This window comes from Hemiscyllium ocellatum, chromosome 27, assembly GCF_020745735.1.
Source record: "Hemiscyllium ocellatum isolate sHemOce1 chromosome 27, sHemOce1.pat.X.cur, whole genome shotgun sequence".
Classification (NCBI taxonomy): Eukaryota; Metazoa; Chordata; class Chondrichthyes; order Orectolobiformes; family Hemiscylliidae; genus Hemiscyllium; species Hemiscyllium ocellatum.
In genome coordinates, this window is record NC_083427.1 from 232112 (window position 1) to 253778 (window position 21667).

Sequence of the window (21667 nt, forward strand, 5' to 3'; positions counted from 1 at the left end):
GGACGGCGCGTTGACGTCATAAAGAGCGATGTCCGGATTGACCAATAGTAAACCTTGGAGGACCGGAAGGAATCAGGTCCTCCTGCCAATCAGAGCCCCCCGTTGTCTGAATGCGGAAGTTGGACCATGAGCTCCTGAAGTTGCTGCTGCTCCTGTCTCTCTGAATGAAGATTGAGCTTCACCCCAGACTGCAGCTTCCTCCCTCTGTCCAACATCTGTGAGTACAGCACCCTCTCTTTTCTAACCACCTTTTCTCGTTCTGGAATTAAACTGTTGGCTTGCAGGGAGTGAAGGGAAAGGAGGTGAATCAAAGGGGGGGGGGGCAAACTTTGGAAAGGGTGGTCTGGGTCAATTGGCCAACATGGCAGATGCAGTTCAATCCGAAGTTGAAGACGTTTGACAGAAAGGAGGAGCTTTGTTTAAAGCGTGCCAAGTGGGCTGCAAAAACCCGTCCAGTCAAAACCAAAGTCATCAGGCAGGTGCAGCAAGCAATGAGCAAGGCAAGTGCTATATATTCGCCTCCCTCACAGCAGGAATCGAGCTTCGAAGTGGGATGTCTTCCTGTGGCTGTACAGGGCCTTGGTGAGGATCTGGAGTTGTTGTTTCTTTTTGTCTCTTACACCCTTTTACTCCCTCGGCCTGTCTAAATGTATAGGCCCATTCCTCATGTTCTACATGAAACGGGGTGGTTTCTTCAGGAGCTAGCTATCAGTTAACTGGACAGTATATTAAACTCTGTCATCCCTTGATGGTGTAAACATTGAATAGTGCTGAGCAATAATGTTGGTCCAACCAGTCTATGCCAAACATAATCCCAAACTAAAATAGCCTGCGCTTGCCCCATATCTCTCCAAACAATTCTTACTCATGTACACATCTGGATGTCTTTTAAATGTTGTAACCGTACCCGTATCCATCATTTCCTCCTGGGGGTTCATTCCACACTCGAACCACTCTCTCTGTGTAAAGAAATTGCCCCTCCTGTCTTTTTCAAATCTTTCTGTTCTCACCTTAAAATTATGCCCCCTAGTCTTGAAATCCCCCACCCTTGGGAAGAGATACCTGCCAATCACCTTATCTGTACCCCTCCTGATTTTATACACGCCCATAAGGTCACCCCTCAATCTCCTGCACTCCATTGAAAAAAAGTCCCAGCCTATCCAGCCTCTCCTTAGAACTCAAACCCTCCATTCCCAGCAACATCCTGGTAAATCTCTTCTGAACCTTCCCCAGCTTAATAATATCCTTTCTCTAACCAGAACTGGACACCACACTCCAGAAGAGAACCTCCAGCGTAAGCAACTTGTGTGTTCGAAGGACTGAGCATTGTAACAATCAAGGACAGATGCAGGAATAATAAACCTGTAAGGGGACTAACTGGGGGGGTGGGTCACATCTTTTCTGAGAGCTCTTTGTGTGCCACTCTCCACAGTTAGATTTGGATTTACAGCAGCTCCTTTCTCATTCGCTCCTTGCATCGATGATGCAGTGACACAGTCTCGTGAGCTTTAGAAATTGTACGGATTTGTTTTCGGACTTCCTTTTTATGTCGTCAAAGAGCAGGAGTGGCAATGATTGCATACAGACGTTATTAAATCTATGGCTTGAAATCTGAGACATTTTTGTTTGATGGACAAACTGGGAAATCTTTACCTAGGTATCGCAGGTTACAAATAAGGTGTCTCCAGTGTGAGCTGAGGAAGTTATTCTTTCAGGAGATTGTTCGTCTGTGGAGTGCAGAAAGCAGTGAAGGCTGGGCACCGTCGAATATATTCAAGGTGGAGTTCAGCTGATTGTTTTGAGCGACCAAGAAGGAGATGGTTATGGGGGAGGACGGCAAGAAAATGGTCTAAAGATCACAACAGAACAGTTACGACCTGATCATTGTTGGCACAAGCTTCAAGAGACCCCTGCTCCCGATTCTCACACTCAGTGTCCAGTGGGGTGGGGTTTGTGTATCAGCATTAATCAGACCCTTTCAGGATGAGGTACAGCAGAGCGAGAGATTGAGGGTGAGTGTGTGGGCTGGAGATTTGCAGCTTTGAGGGGATGAGAGAGAGAAAAGTTTTTTGTGGAAATTAGGATTGGCTGTTTGGAATGTCTTTGGCGTCTTCAGTACTGACAACAATTCCTGCTTTTCACAGGATTCTAGGAGGGGAGGATTTGCAGATGGAGAGCCGAAACCGAACGTCTGACAGAGTAATTTGGGGCGCGTTTGTCGGATCGAGTTTGGAATATCTGGGAGAGGAACGGAAGAATCGGCACGCACTCGGTGAGCGTAGGCCAGCGCTCTGACTTTGAAGAATTGTCAGCGAGGAGAGACTCGGGATGCGTCCTCGAAGTGAATAAGCCTCCGGCCTTCCCCTTTGCACCTCTTCCCCTCACCCCCCCACCCCGGCCCATGGAGAAGCCGTGGAAGTGTGCGGACTGTGGGAAAGGCTTCCTCTCCCCGTCGGCGCTGGAGACTCACCGGCGGGTGCACACCGGGGAGCGGCCGTTCACCTGCCCGGCCTGCGCTAAGGGCTTCGCGCAGCTCTGCAGCCTGCTCTCCCACCAGCGGGTCCACACCGGGGACCGGCCGTACACCTGCCCCGAGTGCGGCAAGGGCTTCACCCACTCCTCCGCCCTGCAGCGGCACCAGCGGCTGCACACCGGGGAGCGGCCCTACTCCTGCCCTGTCTGCGGGAAGGCCTTCTCCCAGTCGTGCAGCCTGCAGAGCCACCATCGGGTCCACACGGGGGAGCGGCCGTTCTCCTGCTCTGCCTGCGGGAAAGGCTTCACCCACTCCTCCGCCCTGCTGAGGCACCGGCGGGTGCACACAGGCGAGAGGCCCTACTCCTGCCCTGCCTGCGGGAAGGCCTTCAGCCAGCTCTGCAGCCTGCAGACCCACCGGCGGGTGCACACCGGGGAGAGGCCTTTCCCCTGCCCCGAGTGCGGGAAGGCCTTCAGCGACTCCTCCGCCCTGCTGAAGCACCAGCGGAGCCACACCGGCAAGCGGCCCTTCGGCTGCCCCGAGTGCGGGAAGGCCTTCGTTCAGTCCTCCCACCTGCTGAGGCACCAGCGCGTCCACACCGGGGAGAGGCCCTTCGCCTGCCCGGTGTGCAGGAAGGGCTTCACCCGCTCCTCCCACCTGCGGAGGCACCAGCGGGTCCACAGCTAAGCGGGCCGCGCCTTTGCCAATCACGTCCAGGGGGGCTGTGCGCCGCATCCCGTTCTGGAAGTGGGAAGGGGCCGAGGGTTCCCTTCTGCTGGACTGGCTGCCGTCACTTTGTTTGCAGCGAGGGCCCTGATGCCCTTTGAACCCAGCGCGCTCCTGCGGAAACTAGCCGCGGAAGTGGCGGGGGGGGCGTCCTCCTGCTGCTGAGTAACGCAGTGGATGCTTCTTCCCCCTCGCGTCAGGACACATGCGCAAGAATGCCAAGCCTCTGAGGGAACGGCACTCTCTTCTGGGCCAAGTGAGGGCTGCTGATTGGTGGCAGCGCGTTCCCCCTCTGATTGGTCGAAGTGACCACCAGCAGTTGTTCCCCCTGTTGTGTTAAAGATGTAAAATATTCATTGTATCGTTTAGGAATGTGGATTTTAAAATGGTGACAGAAATGCACGTTTCAATTTTGTGAGGGTGGCATTTTTTTTCTCTTTAGAGACCAGGGAGCTGGTTTTTTTTTGGGGGGGGGGTGGAGGGGAGGATCTGAATGTCAGAGAATGCAGCAGAATACAGGTGGATTGCAGAGTTGAGTTGAGAAATGGCAAATGGAGTTCAAATGTGAGGCGATGCATTTTGGAAGATCCAATTCAAGAGCGAACTGTACAGTCAATGGAAAAGTCCTGGGGAAAACTGATGTAGAGAGAGATCTGGGTGTTCAGGCCCATTGTTCCCTGAAGATGGCAATGCAGGTCAGTAGAGTGGTCAAGGCAGCATATGGCACGCTTTCCTTCATCGGACAGAGTATTGAGTACAAGAGTTGGCAGGTCATGTTACAGTTATACAAGACTTTGTTTCGGCCAGATTTGGAATACCACGTACAGTTCTGGTCGCCACATTACCAAATGGATGTGGATGCTTTGGAGAGGGTGCAGAGGAGGTACACCAGGATGTTACCTGGTATGGAGGATGCTAACTATGAAGAGAGTTTGAATAGATCAGGATTATTTTCATTGGAAAGGCGGAGGTTGAGGGGGGACCTGATTGAGGCCAACAAAATCATGAGAGGTATAGACAGGGTGGATAGCAAGAAATGTTTTTCCCCAGAGTGGAGGACTCAGTTACCTGGGGTCATGAGTTCAAAGTGAGAGGGGAAAGATTTAAGATATGTATGGAAAGTTCTTTACGCAGAGGGTGCTGGGTACCTGGAATGTGTTGCCAGCGGAGATGGTAGGGACGGGAACGATAGCGTCATTTAAGATGTATCTCGACAGATACATGAAAGGGCAGGGAGAAGAGGGATACAGATCCTGAGAAAATAGGCAGCAGGTTTAGATCGAGGATCTGGATCAGCATAGCCTTGGAGGGCCGAAGGTCCAGTTTCTGTAAGGTTATTTGTTCTTTGAATACAGAAATTGTATCTCGCTGAGGTGATTGAGTTTTTGTTGTGAAGAGGTGATACGGAAGACGGATGGAGGCAGGGCGACAGACATTGTCTGTATGGACGTCAGCACAGTGTGGGGCAAGGTTCTGTGTGGTGGACAGGTTAGTAAGGTTATATCACGTGGGATCCAAGCGCAGATGGTCATTTGGATATAGAACTGGCTCGAAGGTAGAAGACAGAGGGTGGTGGTGGAGGGTTGTTTTTCAGACTGGAGGCCTGTGACCAATGGAGTGCCACAAGGATCGGTGCTGGGTCCTCTACTTTTATATAAAATGATTTGGATGTGAACATAGAAGGTATAATTAGAAGGTTTGCAGGTGACACCCAAATTAGGTGGTGTAATGGGCAGCGAAGATTATCTTAGTACAATGGGATCTTGACCAGATGGGCCAGTGGGCTGAGGAGTGGTGGATGGAGTTTAATTTAGGTAAATGTGAGGTGTTGCATTTTGGGAAAGCAAATCTCTGCAGGACTTATACACTTAATGGTAAGGTCCGAGGGAGTGTTGCTGAACAAAGAGACCTTGGAGTGCAGGTTCATAGCTCCTTGAAAGTGGAGTCACAGGTAGATAGTATAGTGAAGAAGGCGTTTGGTATGCTTTCCTTTATTGGTCAGAGTATTGAGTACAGGGGTTGGGAGGTCATGTTGTGTCATATTGATTAGGACACTGCAAAAAAATCTGGTCTCCCTGCTACAGGAAGGATGTGTTATACTTGAGAGGGTGCAGAAAGTGACATTGCCGGGACTGGAGGGTTTGAGTTTTAGGGAGCGTCTGGGGCTGTTTTCCCTGGAGCGTAGGAGGCTGAGGGGTGACCTTTATAGAGGTTTACAAAATTATGAGGGGCATGGATAGGATAAATAGACAAAGTCTTTTCCCTGGGGTGGGGGAGTCCAGAACTCCCCCACTTATGGGTGGCATGGTGGCACTATGGTTAGCACTGCTGTCTCACAGCGTCTGAGATCCGGGTTCAATTCCCGACTCAGGCGACTGACTGTGTGGAGTTTGCACGTTCTCCCCGTGTCTGCGTGGGTTTCCTTCGGGTGCTCCGGTTTCCTCCCACAGTCCAAAGATGTGCGGGTCAGGTGAATTGGCCATGCTAAATTACCCGTAGTGTTAGGTAAGGGGTAAATGTAGGGGTATGGGTGGGTTGCGCTTCGGCGGGTCGGTGTGGACTTGTTGGGCCGAAGGGCCTGTTTCCACAGTGTAAGTAATCTAATCTAATCTAAACTAGAGGGCATAGGTTTTGGGTGAGAGGGGAAAGATGAAAAAGAGGATGTGGTGGAGGCTGGTACAATTGCAACATTTAAGAGGCATCTGGATGGGTATATGAATAGGAAGGGTTTGGAGGGATATGGGCCGGGTGCTGGTAGGTGGGACTAGATTGGGTTGGGATATCTGGTCGGCATGGACGGGTTGGACCGAAGGGTCTGTTTCCGTGCTGTACACCTCTATGACTCTGTCGAATTACGATGGGAATCGATAAGATAGAAGTGGGGAGGTCGTTCCTACAGGCGGTTGAAACTAGTACAAGGGGGATCAGATTTAGGACCGAGTTGAGGAGGAACCACACCCATGGGATTGTGGAATTCCCTGCCCAGTGAAGCAGTTGAGGCTACCTCGTTGAATGTTTTTCTGGTAAAGACACGTTTTTGAACAGTAAAGGAATTAAGGGTCATGGTGAGCGGGTCGGCCAATGGAGCGTAGGCCACCAAAGAGATCAGCCATGATCTTCGGCCCCAAGGTCCCGTACTTCCCGCGGGAGCCTGTGCCCCACAACCTGAGCCGCCTCCGTAATTTTAGTTTTGTCCCGTTCAAGGACGTTAAAAGGCGGGTCCTGTACAGACTGCTGCTGCACACCGTCCACCTCTTCTCCCTCATCCACCGCCCGGACACGCCCTGGCGTGCCCATTTGCCACCGGGCGGTGGGGATCCCCAGTGGAGGGCTCTCTACGCAGGAGTCCTCCCCCTTTCTCTCGGGGATCTGGGGTGGAGGGTGCTGCACGCAGCAGTCCCCTGCAACCGCAGATTGCGGTGGTTCACGGACTCCCAGCCCAACTGCTTGTTCTGTGGCGCTGTGGAGTCCGTGGACCATGTGTATGTTGGGTGTGGGCGTTTGCACTCCCTTTTTGATTTTCTGAAAAACCTTCTCCTCTGCTTTTGGTTGCACTTCAGTCCCACGCTCCTGATCTTCGGGCACCCAGTGCGGAGGAGGGAGGGCAGGTCTGAAGACCTCCTCGTGGGTCTGCTCCTGGGCCTGGCCAAACTGGCCATAAACAGGTCCAGGCAGCGGGCCGTGGAGGGGGTCGTTAGGGCCGACTGCCTGCCCCTCTTCCGCGGTTACGTTAGGGCCCGGGTGTCCTTGGAGAAGGAGCACGCGGTGTCCACCAACACCCTGGAGTTGTTCAGGGAGAGGTGGGCGCCGCAGGGAGTGGAGTGCATCATTTCCCCCTCCAACTCTATTTTGATTTAGTCCCTGCCCTCCCCTTCACTGTTTTGATCACACAGCATTGCCCTTTGATGTGAAGGGCACTGCTCGTCACAGGCCACTCGGGTGTTTTCCTACTTTTCCTGGTGGTGGAAATTGAATAAAGATTTGTACACCTTGTCTCTCACTGTGTCTCACACCTGCGCGCACACACCATGGGTGCTGGGGTTAAAAATAATAAGCACTACCGCAGTTAGGCGGTATTGTGGGGGTTAATTCCGAAAAAAAAGAGAAAAAAAAAAAAAATCAGCCATGATCTTATTGAGTGATGGAGCAGGCTGGAGGGGCCAGACGGCCTACTCCTGCTCCTAGTTCTTATGTTACTTTTTTTGTGTGTATGCAGGTGTGAGACACAAGGTGCACAAATCTTTATTCAAATTCCCACCACCAGCAAGAAAGGAAACACCAGGGTGCCCAGTGGCAAGCAGTGCCCTTCACATCAAAGGGCAATGCTGTGTGATCAAACAGTGAAGGGGAGGGCAGGGACTAAATCAAAATAGAGTTGGAGGGGGAAATAATACATTCCATTCTCTGCAGCACCCACCTCTCCCAGAACAGCTCAAGGGTGTTGGTGGACACCAGTTGAACCTTTTCTCCTGCTTTCTACGTTGAGATCATTCAAAATTGGCATTTATGTAAATCTTCTGGTTTTTCTTTGCATGATTCCGATGAACCTGTGTTGCTTTGCTCGAGGAATTGGCAGTCAGGCGTGGATCTGTTGGGTAACTACCCACCGATCTCAGAAATAAAACTTCTGGTCTGTCTCTCCAGGTTCCACACTGAGATCTGACTTTTTTTCCCCCCCCCAGGATTATCATCAGGTAGACTCATAACAAAATAGGAAGTCTCTTGAAAGGAAAGTAATGGATTAAATTGAGGACCATCTCTGCATCTTTTCAAGAAACGTGTGTGATTTGATCTGATTTATTATTGTCACATGTACCTGGGTACAGTGAAAAGTTTTGTCTGGGAGAGAGTGGGGACATTTGGTCAATGTAGATTGGACTCTAGATCAGCAGATATTAAGTAGATTAGATTACTTACAGTGTGGAAACAGGCCCTTCGGCCCAACAAGTCCACACCGACCCGCCGAAGCACAACCCACCTATTCCCCTACATTTACCCCATTACCTAACACTAAGGGCAATTTAGCATGGCCAATTCATCTGACCTGTGGTGCTGGAAAAGCACAGCAGGTCAGGCAGCATCCGAACAACGGGAGAGTTGGTGTTTTGGGCGAAAGCCCTACATCAGGAATGGGGCCGCCTTCTCTCTCTACAAGAACAAGCATCTTGAAAACGTTCTCCTCCTCTCTCTATAAGGGCCTCTATTCCTGATGAAGGGCTTTTACCCGAAACATCGATACTCCTACTCCTGGAATGCTGCCTGACCTGCTGTGCTTTTCCAGCACCACACTCTCGACTCCAATCTGCAGTCCTCACTTTTGCCATGGTTAAAATACAGCAGAAAGAAAGAAAGATTGGTATAACTTATTGCTTTATTGGAAAACTGAACACAACAATAGATTGTTTAACCGTTGAACAGCAACTGTTCCAATATAGTAACATGCCATAATCACACCCTTGGCAAAGGCAAATTCAGTGAAATAGATATGCGATTCTGACAGCAGGAAGGGAAGCTTTTAGCTGTAACAGAGAGAGATGTAGCAGCTTCAAACCCGCTCCCCCCCAAATGACTGAAAGCTAACCTAAATCCCTGGTTGTGTGGAGAGCCTGACACCACCCATTCAAGCTGCCTGTATTGTTCCCACTCGAATAAAAAAAAAATACACCCAGGGATCTCACAAGCTGCTTAGCGGCTTGGACCAGACCGCTGGGGACCTATGGCTCAAAACCTCTCTCTGATTTTAAAAAAGTACAACCCAGGACAAAATAATAAATCTCATAGTATTGTGAAAGAGGAGGGCATTTTTAGGGAGTGATCCACCAGCCCACAAACAGTAACCACAATGTGGGGTGAATTAGACAAGAAATAATGGGAGCTTCAGTTGGGTGAGTAGCAGTAATTACTGGTAATTGTAATTGATGTGTAGATTGACATAAAAAAATCTGATTGGTAATACCAACGTTGCTGAAAACTACATAAAAAGATTTGCAAGACAGTCTCTCCAAACTGCGCATTCTGGAAGTGACCAGAGATAATTGCTAAGGGATGACAACACAGTGGCAGTGATACCTGGGTGTCTGCTAGGATCCCAGGCTCTCCTGTTTATCTCCCTGTTCCCATAGAGCAAGACATCTCTCCCCAGCTCTGCTGCAATTTCTGCTGAGCAGTTCCTCCCACGAACACCGTTCAGACCAATGAAGGTTCCCAACTGAGGGCACAAACTGTCAATGTCTATCAGAAAGAGGCGGACACAGAGCAAAGCCTCACACCGCCTGCATTCCACTTCCAGGCAGAGAACCCGGACTGCGTCTGCTCCGGGCAGTCGGCCCACACTGCACCCTCCAGCCCTTTGCAAAACTCTGAAAAGTCGAGATCAGAGAGGTGCTGGAAAAGCACAGCAGGTCAGGCAGCATCCGAGCAGCAGGAAAATCGATGTTTCATCAGGAATGGAGGCAGGGTGGAAAGATAAATGGGAGAGGGGTTGGGGCTGGGGAGAAGGTAACACAGAGTGCAATGGGTGGACGGGGGTGGGGATGGAGGTGATAGGTCAGAGGGGAGGGTGGGGGAAGGTGGCATAGAGTACAATGGGTGAATGGGGGTGGGGATGGAGGTGATAGGTCAGAGGGGTGGGTGACGAATTCTGAAGAACCTTTCTCCCCTTTTAACAGCTTTCAGTCAATGAAGGCTCACAATTTCCTGCCTCCCCCTCACTGGTTGACCACCTGGACACAGAGGTATAATCCCAGCAGAGAACACCGGAAAAGGAAATCCAAATTCACAATGAGCGCAGCTAGTGCTTCATGTTTGTTTGTTAGGAAGGACACCAGAAATCGGGGGTCTCCCAGTCCTCTGCTTCAAGGGGAGAAATGAATAGAGGGGTTCACACCTGGAATGATCTTCTGCAGGGGAGTGGTGGGTGCGGGTACAGTTCCAACATTTAAAAGGACAAGTACAGGAGGAAGGAAAGGTTTGGGAAAGATACAGGCCAGGAGCAGGCAGCTTAGGGCTGGTTTACTTCGGGGTTCTGGTTGGCATGGACTGATTGGACAAAAGGGGTCTGTTTCTGTGCTGCATGACTCGAGAAGCGTGCAACACAGGAACGAGCTCTTCCACCTAGCATTTCTGTGCTGGCCCTGATGTGATTCTCAACTGACTTTTCTCACCAGAGTTGAAATGTCTGATACTAGGGGGCATGCATTTAAAGTGAGGGGAGGGGAGGGGGGGGGGGGGTGTTCAAAGGAGATGTGAGAGGCAAGTTTTTTTTACTCAGAGTGGAAGTAGTCTGGAATGTACGTTGGGGGTGGAGGGAGGTTTAAGGGGCTTTTCGGTAAACACAAGGCCATGGGCAGGCAGACGGGATTGGGTTAAATTGGCATCGTGTTTGGCACAACATTATGGGCTGAAAGGCCTGTTTCTATGCTGTACAGTTCTATGTTTAATCCCCACTTGTCTGCACATGCTCCAAAACCGTTCCTTCAGTCCTCAGTAGGGTCAAAATCCTGGAATTCCTTCCCTGATGACACTTGCTCTCACCCGTATATAACTATCAGTACCCAGCTTTGTGAAATTGCCTACAGTGTGGAAACAGGCCCAAAAAGTCCACACCGACCCTCCGAAGAGCCACCCACCCAGACCCATTCCCCTACATTTACCCCTGACTAATGCACCTAACACTACGGGCAGTTTAGCACACTTAGAATCCCTACAGGCACCACTGTGACCAGAAAAACTCGATGTCAAACCAGTTGGGAGTGGTCGAGTGAACTGACTGTGGAAAGCGCTGCAGTTTGTGGCTTCAACTTATCATTGAACCCGGAGAGACTGACAACATGGATTCCCTACAATAGGGAAACCGGCCCTTCGGCCCAACAAGTCCACACTGACCCTTCTGAAGAGTAAGCCACCCAGACCCAATCCCTTACCTTATTAGTCTGCATTTACCCCCTGACTAATGCAACTAACCTACACATCTCTGGGTAATTTAGCATGGCCGATCCATTCTAATCTGCACATCCCTGTGCACTATGGGACAATTTAGTACAGCCAATCCACCCTAACCTGCACATCCCTGTGCAATATGGGTAATTTAGTACAGCCAATCCATTCTAATCTGCACATCCTTGTGCACTATGGGTAATTTAGTACAGCCAATCCACCCTAACCTGCACATCCCTGTGCACTATGGGACAATTTAGTACAGCCAATCCATTCTAATCTGCACATCCTTGTGCACTATGGGTAATTTAGTACAGCCAATCCACCCTAACCTGCACATCCTTGTGCACTATGGGTAATTTAGTACAGCCAATTCACCCTAAGCTGCACATCCCTGAACACATGGTCAATTCCTGGAATGCACATCTTTGGATCGTGAGAGGAAACCGGAGCACTCGGGGGAACCGACATAAGGGGGAGAATGTGCAAACTCCACACAGACAGTCGCTCCGAGGCTGGAATCGAACCCAGGTCCCTAACACTATGAGGCAACAGTGCTAACCGCTGTGTCACTCCAAATGGGTCACACTACTCGGCCACATTATCTCATCATAAGTAGAGCGTTTGTTAACAGAGAAACAGAAAGGATAAATTTAACTTGATATAGTTCATAAAACAAAGACAGGATTCCAGTTCCACAACTCTGTCTTTCCCATGGGCGAGGGGATAAAGGGTTTTACGCTCAGGTATTGGACAGAGGAGCAAGTTTCAGTGAAAGTGAAACCCTGTGCTTTGTTTGGAATCAAACTGCGTGGTTTGGAGGAGGGAGTTTTGCAAAGTGTCCTCAGCTGGAGGGCTGCGGAGTGTGGGTTCTCTGTCTGGAAGTGAATGCAGGGAGAGTGCAGACTGTGTAAGGTTTTGCTCTGTGTCTGCCTCTTTCTGATGGACAATGACATGTTTTTGCTCCTACAGTTTGTAACATTTATTTGTCTGGTTCAAAGGATGACCCTCCTCGTGTTCACCAGTACAATTTTGTTGATTTTAAAGGAATATAATTTTATTAAATGCTAAATCAGTACAAGACAATAGCATGTCTGGTATCCTATCATGTGTATCTGACTTTTACTTAAGGTTCTCTCATTTTCGTTTTCAATTATTTCTGGTCTTCTGCACACAAGTTGCATTTTGGGAAAGCAAATCTTAGCAGGACTTATACACTTAATGGTAAGGTACTAGGGAGTGTTGCTGAACAAAGAGACCTTGGAGTGCAAGTTCATAGCTCCTTGAAAGTGGAGTTGCAGGTAGATAGGATAGTGAAGAAGGCGTTTGGTATGCGTTCCTTTATTGGTCAGGGTATTGAGTACAGGAGTTGGGAGGTCATGTTGCGGCTGTACAGGACATTGGTTAGGTCACTGTTGGAATATTGTGTGCAATTCTGGTCTCCTTCCTATCGGAAAGATGTTGTGGAACTTGAAAGGATTCAGAAAAGATTCACAAGGATGTTGCCAGGGTTGGAGGATTTGAGCTATAGGGAGAGGCTGAACAGGCTGGGGCTGTTTTCCCTGGAGCGTCAGAGGCTGAGGGGTGACCTTATAGAGGTTTACAAAATTATGAGGGGCATGGATAGGATAAATACCTGGGGTCGGGGAGTCCAGAACTAGAGGGCATAGGTTTAGGGTGAGAGGGGAAAGATATAAAAGAGACCTAAGGGGCAACTTCTTCACGCAGAGAGTGGTACGTGTATGGAATGAGCTGCCAGAGGATGTGGTGGAGGCTGGTACAATTGCAACATTTAAGAGGCATTTGGATGGGTATATGAATAGGAAGGGTTTGGAGGGATATGGGCCGGGTGCTGGCAGGTGGGACTAGATTGGGTTGGGATATCTGGTCGGCAGGGACGGGTTGGACTGAAGGGTGTGTTTCCATGCTGTACATCTCTATGACTGTATTTCCAGTGATGGAGTCGAATCAGCAACTCGAATCCATCCTGACTCTGCAGGACTCTCCAGTTATCCCCAATGTATCTCCCCATAACCCTGCAATTCTCTCAAGTATTCATCCAATTTTATTTTGTTACCAATGATCGTCTTTGTTTTCACTTAGCTCACAGGGAGTTCCACGGCCACCCTACGGAAAAGGCACCTTATCTCTGCCCCTCGTGATTTTATAAGGCCAATTCTCAACCTCTTGCGTTCCAGTGAAAAGAAAGTCCCAGCCTATCCCCATAACTCAGTCCCGCATTCCTGGCAGCATCCTGGTAAATTTCTTCTGAATCTTCTCCAGCGTAATAATATCCTTCCTATAGCAGGGTGACAAGAGCTGGACACAGTACTCCAGAAGGGGCATCATCAAAATCCTGTACAACTGCAACATGCTAAGGTCTGAGCAATGAAAGCGAGCATGCTCAACGTCTTCTTAATCATCCTGTCAATATGTGATGCAAACTTCAAAGGATTATATACCTGAACCCCGAGGTCTCTCTGTTCTATAACACTACCAAAGACCCTACTTTTAATTATATAAGTCCTGCTCTTGTTTATTTTACAAAAAATGCAATACCTTAGATGTATCCAAATTCAACTCCATCCGCCATTCTCCAGCCCATTGACCCAATTGATCAAGATCTCTCTGTAATCTTAGATAACCTCCCTCACTGTCCATGACACCAGCAATCTTAGTGTCATCCATAAACTTACTAACCGTGCTTTTATCAACAAATAATTCAGGATATAGTGTTTGGATGTTCAAAAAGCATTCAAAATGATGTCAAACACCAAGTTATTGTTCAAAATTGAGAGTCTGTATTTATTCAGAATTTAGAGTCTTGCTGAAAAGAGACATGTTTGATGAAAGATTTTCACCTTGTATGCATCAGTGCATTTGCAAGGTTATCAATGTAAAGGGAAACATGATTTTATATTGGATGAGAAGTGAGTGCAAATTGATTAACAAGTGGATTGGTTGTTGGAGCATGCACCAGTTCAGTTATGACTGACAACTTAACTGTCCAGCATCGTTTATTCCAGGCAGCTATACAAATGTGTGCACTGGAAGGTGCAGATATGAAGACATATAGTTTATGAACTTGTATTTTTAGAGAGAAAGAACATGTACACACATTACCCTTGTTTCAATTTAACAACTCTTCTATTGTTCAGTCATCAAGGGGTAATACTGGCCATAACTCCCCTGCTCTTCTGGGAAATGATGGTTTTGAGAACCTTTTAAGTCCATCAGAGAGGGGCCAACCAATTAGTGTCTGATCCAAGAAATGGTAGCTCCTATTTCTATTTTCAGGCCTCTGGAGTGGGTCTTGAATCCCCAGTCTTCTGACTCACAGCTGAGCATATAACCCAGAGTGGTTATTGTAACCGATGCAACCATTGAAATAATCTGTACGTTTCTGTGTCAGCTGCAAGCCGTACCGATTTGGAATTATATTCCTCCACTGTCACTATGTCAAAATTCTGGAAACCCCTTACTGTGACAGCATCATGGGTGTACCTACACCCAAGGACTGCAGTGGTCAAAGAAGGCAGCTCACCACCACATTTTCCAGGGCAATTTGGGGTGGGCAATGAATTCTGGTGTCGGTAATGGCATCCATGCCCCATCAACAACTGAAATAAAAACTCTTTTTCATTTCCCCTCTGGCTTTTATGTCAATGCCATGCCAATGATCCAAGCTGAATATAACACTGGGCAAGCCTGAATCTACAGTGAGACCTGGATTGATAGGTCGCATGTTTCATTTTACAATCTGGTTACCGTAGCAATCAAACCCTGTTCTCTGGATGCTGCCAACGTAATTTAACAATGAATAACAATTATTACCCATAACAGAAAAAAAATTACGTTCCCTGATACAAGAAACACTGAAACAGTCTTATTGTAAATATCAGAAATGTAGAATCAACCTTTGTTCTGTCAGTAACAAACTTGCAGATACTATTATAGACCAGACCAGACCCCCTCAAAGTATACTGAGAAGGCAAGCCTAGAACTTTGCTTTTTCTTATTTCTAAGGTAAATGCGAGGCACTGTGTTCCAGTTGCAATCCGATTGATCAAACTACTCATCATTAAGTAAAACAATTTATGTAAACACGATAGTTAAATCCTTACGCTTGAAGTTAACAAACTGTTTTGTGCTAATTATAGTGTTACAAAGAAATCCAGTGACTACCTGTATGTCACAGAGTCATAGGAACCAGACTCTTTGATCAGCTTGTACAGGTCGACCAGATATCCTAAATTAATCTAGTCCCATTTGCCAGCACTTGGCCCATATCCTATTTCTATAACCCATCCAAATGCCTCTTAAATGCTTTAATTGTACCAGCCTCCACCACTTCCTCTGGCAGCTCATTCCATACACACACCACCCTCTGTGTGAAAATGTTGCCCTTTAGGTCTCTTTTAAACTTTCCCCTCTCACCCTAAACCTATGTCCTCTAGCTCTGGACTCCCCCACCCCAGGGAAAATACATTGTCTATTTACCCTATCCATGCTCCTCATGATTTTATAAAGTTGGAGAAGATTACTTTGCGTCAAGTTCATTTTGCGCCCATCCCCGCAGTTATTCTGAGTCCTGGGTGTTTGCAGACCGGGCGGGGCGAGGCCCGTAATGGCGACTGGAGCTCCCACAAGGCCGCGCGCCACAGAAACCATTTGATCATTCGAGCAGAGCACTGCCCCGGGAGAGCGCGTATGTCGCAGAGGCGAACAAACTGCGCATGCTTTCCCGCTGACCAATACCAGAGTGGGATCAGGGTCCATTGTTCGCTCGGTGGGGGAATTGACCAATGGGAAGTCCTGGAGGACCGGAAGGAGCCTGGTCCTCCTGCCAATCAGAGCCCCCCTATTGTCTGAATGCGGATGTTGGACCCTGAACTTCTGAAGATGCCGCCTTCTGTCTCTCTCTCTCTGAATGAAGGTTGAGCTTTACCCCAAGATTGCAACTTCCTTCCTCTGTCCAACAAGTGTGAGTGCAACACCCTCTTTCCCATTCCTCTTGCTGACGCTCAATTAGATTGAATGGCACCAGCCGAAGTGAATTGGATCCAGGGAGGAGACAGACTCTGGAAAGGTTGGTCCAAGAATTTCTTTCTTGCATGCAGGGATTAATATCCTTTTCTCTCTCTGTCTCTGTCTCTCTCTCTGTCTCTCTCGACTTGAAATATTAACTCTTTTTTTTTCTTCCCATAGATGCTGCCAGACCTGCTGAGTTTCATTGGCAATTTATTTTTGTTATTATCTGGTCCATGTGCATTCTATCCTTGTTGTAATAATGCATCTTCTCAATCATACCGTTATTTCAGTTTTTTGCTGTATTATATGTTTCAGTGATGTGTTTTACAGTACAGAAAGCGTCCATTCAGAAGCTCATGTCCATATTGACCCTTTATGCAGAAACACAGTCAGTCCCATTTGTCCTTGATATTCCTTTAGCCCAGCTATCTTTCGTCAAGTGCTGATCTGGTTTTCACTTTATAATTATTAATGGCCTTTGTGTCCCCCATGCTCATGGGAAAACAGTTTCAGGTCATGATCACTCACTCATTGCAGAAAGTGCAGACTGCAGGTGCTGGCGAGTCAGAGTTGAAAAGTGCGGCGCTGGAAAAGCATAGCAGGTCAGGCAGCATCCGAGGGGCAGGAGAGTCAACGTTTCGGGCATAAGCCACATTTCTGATGAAGAGCTTACGCACAAAACATCCACTCTCCTGTTCCTCGGATGCTGTCTGACCTGCTGTGTTTTTCCAGCACCTCGCTAATAAAGTACTCCATATAATTGAGTTTTACACTAGACTGTAAGCATAGGTGAGCAGCCTGTAGGATTATTTACAGCCATCTGCATTGAAGGCAGGAAGAAGCTTATAGGTTCTGTCCTGAGGATGACTTGGCACTTAGAGAAAAATGGACAGGGTGTTTATTATGTACAGCAAACTGAGAATGCAGGGAGAGTGAGTGTAAGGGATATTTACAGCTCTTTATGGAATGATAGAACGATCCCAGAAGCTAGAATTGTCTGTTCTCAATGTCTATTCTTTCCTGACAATGATAACTTTTGTAAACTCCATTTGCAGGATATCTGAAGGAGAGGATTTGCAAATGGAACTCCCAAACCAAATGCAACATCTCGATTCATCGGGACCTGAATAGCTTCAGCCTTTGATTTGAGGAGGACACGTGTTTGATTGTTCTGAGCAGCTGGCTAACTGGGAAAGCACTGAAATAATCCCGCAAGTGGGTGTGTTCCAGTGCCCTGACTGTGGGGAGAGCTTTAATCAGTTGCTCATTCTGAAATCGTTGCAACACTGTTCACCGCAGGGAGAGATTGTGTGGAGGTTCTGTGCCATGGATGACTTTGTGACTGATCATCAGGCCTAGAGAAACACAAGGACGCCCACGCCATGGAGAAACCGTGGAAGTGTTGGGACTGCGGGAAGGGGTTTAGTTTCTCGTCTGCGTTGGAAACGCATCGTAACGTTCACACCGGCGAGAGGCCGTTCAGCTGCTCCGTGTGCGGGAAGGGCTTCACTCAGTCATCCAGCCTGCTGAAACACCAGCGGGTCCACACCGGGGAGAGGCCGTTCAGCTGCTCCGAGTGCGGCAAGGGCTTCACCCAGTCGTCCAACCTGCTGCGGCACCAGCAGGTCCACACCGGGGAGCGGCCCTTCAGCTGCTCCGAGTGCGGCAAGGCCTTCACTCAGGCCTCCAACCTGCTGCGGCACCAGCGCGACCACACCGGGGAGCGGCCCTTCGCCTGCTCCGAGTGCGGCAAGGGCTTCGCTCAGTCAGCTCACCTGCTCAACCACAGGAGGGTGCACACCGGGGAGAGGCCGTTCCGCTGCCCGGCCTGCGGGAAGACCTTCACTCAGGCCTCCAACCTGCTCATGCACCGGCGGGCTCACACCGGGGAGAGGCCGTTCACCTGCTCCGTCTGCGGGAAGGCCTTCAACGATTCGTCCACCCTGCTGAGGCACCAGCGGATTCACACGGGCGAGAAACCGTTCGCCTGCTCTCGGTGCGGGAAAGCCTTCATTCATTCGTCCAACCTACTGAGGCACCAGCGAGGGCACAAGTGAAAACTTGGAGGAAGGGGGTGGGCTTGGATCCTCCTGCCCGAGCTGCCGTGAGTCGCCCCCGGGCCTGAGCCGGGTTCACTCAGACAACGGGGTGGAGTGGGAGAGTTCCTTTCTCCTGAACAGACCACCCCCCCCTTCTCCCACTTGGCTTCCAGCGCGGACGGTGCTCAAGCAATCGTAGGATCCCAACAGCGTGGAAGCAGGCCATTCAGCCCGATGAGTCCATGCCGACCTTCCAAAGAGCATCTCACCTAGACCCAAACCTTCCCCCTCCCCTGATCCTGTGACGCAGCATTTCTCACCGCTAACCCGCCCAGCCTACATGTCCTGGACACGGTGGGATAATTTAAAACAGCCAATCCACCCTAACCTGCACATCCCAGGGCTCTATGGCTAAATTAGCACAGCCCATCCACCCTAATCTGCACATCCCTGGGCACTATGGGTAATTTAGCATGGCCAATCCACCCTAACCTGCACATCCCTGGGCACTATGGGTAATTTAGCACGGCCAGTCCACATCGTTAGACTGTCAGAGGAAACCCTCGCAGACACGGGGTGGGGTTGACTGTCTGTATGGCGTTTGCACTGTCACCCCGAGGGTCGAATCGAACCCAGGTCCCTGCCGCTGTGAGGCAGCAGCGCTAACCACGGAGCCACCTTTGCGCCCAGGCCTACACATTTCCACTGAAATGATCCCCAGAAGCTGAGGCAGGAGATTTATTTAATCTTGGACGGGGCATAGCATTTTCCCAACCTCAGGAAGTGAGACTAAAATAAAATGTATTTGCACAATTCGCATCCAAAACAAATATGGATTGGGACAGTCGGGGCTTGGGATAAATAAGACTCGGAACTCTCCGCAGGCTGGGAGTGGGGTAAACAGACAGCTGGCAAATCTTTAATGTTCACGAGAGTGACCCCAGGAATGGAAGGCTTAACATATGAGAAACATTTGAGGACTCTGGGACTATCCACGATGGGGTTTGGAAATTTGAGGGCCGATCTAATTGAAACCTACAGAATACTGACCAGCCAGGACAGAGTGGACGCTGGGAAGATGTTTCCATTGGGAAGAGAGACAAGGAGCTGAGGGTACAGCCTTACAGTAAAGGGGAAGGGCTTTTAGAACAGAGAGAAGGAGAAACGTCTTCAGCCAGACAGTGGTGAATCTATGGAATTCATTGCCATAGACAGCAATGGATGCCAGGTCACTGAGGATATTTAAGATTGAGATGGATAGGTTCTTGAGTATCAAGGGGATCGAGGGTTACAGTGAGAAAGTGAAAGAATGGGATTGAGAAACTCATCAGCCACGATTGAATGACGGAGCAGACCCGATGGGCCGAGTGGCCTAGGTTCCGCTCCTGTGTCCAATGGTTTTGATCTGTTCCTCAAAGCTCAGGTACCTGTGCAACTGAGAACTCGGGACGCTCGGTCGAGGAGACAAACCCGCCTCCCGTCCGACCCCAAACAGGAAACTGAAACCCAACTGGAAACTGACAGAATGAAATTAAATGAGTCAGAGAGAGAGAGAGAAAACTGCTCCCTTTCAGGGTGTGGGCTGGAAGATTCCAAAGGGAATCCCCTGCACAGGGTCTTTTATCCTGTTGATGAGCAAACCTCGATTCAGACCCCTCCACTGATTGTCATGTAATAAATTCGCTTTGGGTCAGGCGCGACGTGATAAAGACAAGGACGTAGCCAGGGTTGGAGGGTTTGAGTTACAGGGAGAGGCTGAATAGGCTGGGGCTGTTTTAATAGACTCCCTACAGTGTGGAAACAGGCCCTTTGGTCCAACAAACCGACCCTCCAAAGAGTAACCCACCCCGACCCAATGCCCCACCCCTATTACTCTACATTTACCCCTGATTAATGCACCTAACCTATCCATCCCTGAACACAATGGGGCAATTTAGCACAGCCAACTCTCCCTAACCAGTGCACCTTTGGACTGTGGAAGAAAACCGGAGCACCCGGAGGTAACCCGCGCAGATGTGAGGAGGCGGGGGTGGGGGACAATGTGCCTGGAATTGAACCCGGGTTCCTGGCGCTGAGAGGCAGCAGTGCTAACCACTGAGCCACTGTGTCACTTTCCCTGGAGCGTTGGAGGCTGAGGGGTGACCTTCTAGTGGTTTATAAAAATCATGAGGGTAATGAATAAGGTAAATAGGCAAGGTCTTTTCCCTGGGGGTAGGGGAGTCCAGAACTAGAGGGCATCGGTTGAGGGTGAGAGGGGAAAGGGACCTAAGGGGCAACTTTTTCACACAGAGGGTGGTACGTGTATGGAATAAGCTGCCAGAGGAAGTGGTGGAGGCTGGTACAATTGCAACATTTCAGAGGCATTTGGATGGGTATATGAATAGGAAGGGTTTGGAGGGAGATGGGCCGGGTGCTGGCAGGTGGGACTAGATTGGGTTGGGATATCTGGTCGGCATGGACAGGTTGGACTGAAGGGTCTGTTTCCGTGCTGTCCATCTCTATGACTCAAAGTGCAGAAATCTCTGGATAGTTAAATTGAGAAGTTTTAAGTTTGTTGAAGGTGAAAGGTTTCCTGACAAACATTAAGGCTACGACTTTCCCAGCTCTCTGCGGGTGATCAGTCCAGCCTAGTATGAAGCCTCTCCGGCAGCTCCAGTGACTGCAGCTCTGGTGGTTTTCCACATCAAGTGCCTCACTCCTTCTGTGAGAGCTATCCGCTCAGAGCCAGGCCTCAGGAGCCTCTGATCCTCCAATGAGGAAGTCCCTCAGAACATCTATGTCTATCCCCAAAGTGACCATGACCTCCTGTCACAGGGGCCTGGAAATATTGCGAGCAATTCTGGTCTCCTTCCTATCGGAAAGATGTTGTGAAACTTGAAAGGGTCCAGAAAAGATTTACAAGGATGTTGCCAGGGTTGGAGGATTTGAGCTATAGGGAGAGGCTGAACAGGCTGGAGCTGTTATCCCCGGAGAGTCAGAGGCTGAGGGGTGACCTTATAGAGGTTTACAAAATTATGAAGGGCCATGGATAGGATAAATAGGCAAAGTCTAGGATAGGGGTGGGGGAGTCCAGAACTAGAGGGCATAGGTTTAGGGTGAGAGGGGAAAGATAAAAAAGAGACCTAAGGGGCAACTTTTTCACGCAGAGGGTGGTACGTGTATGGAATGAGCTGCCAGAGGATGTGGTGGAGGCTGGTACAATTGCAACATTTAAGAGGCATCTGGATGGATATATGAATAGGAAGGGTTTGGAGGGATATGGAGGAAGTGGGGACTGCAGATGTTGGAGATCGGAGTTGAGAGTGTGATGCTGCAGGTCAGGCAGCATCTGTGGAGCAGGAGAGTCGATATTTCGGGCTAAAGCCCTTCATCAGGAGTAGAGGCAGGAAGCCTCCAGGGTGGAGAGACAAAATGAGGGATATGGGCCAAGTGCAGGCAAATGGGACTGCATTAGGTTGGGATA

At 49.2% G+C, this 21667-nt stretch overlaps 1 protein-coding gene across 1 annotated transcript; it reads left to right on the forward strand.

The window, feature by feature from the left end:
• The first annotated feature begins 120 nt into the window (after nt 1–120).
• Nucleotides 121–20815, forward strand: LOC132828671 (zinc finger protein 135-like). The gene is made up of 3 exons (XM_060845735.1): nt 121–217; nt 2145–3156; nt 17631–20815. The coding sequence occupies exons 2-3, from the start codon at nt 2402–2404 to the stop codon at nt 18220–18222; spliced, it is 1347 nt and encodes a 448-aa protein (XP_060701718.1). The 5' UTR covers nt 121–217; nt 2145–2401; the 3' UTR covers nt 18223–20815.
• Nucleotides 20816–21667: the final 852 nt, after the last annotated feature.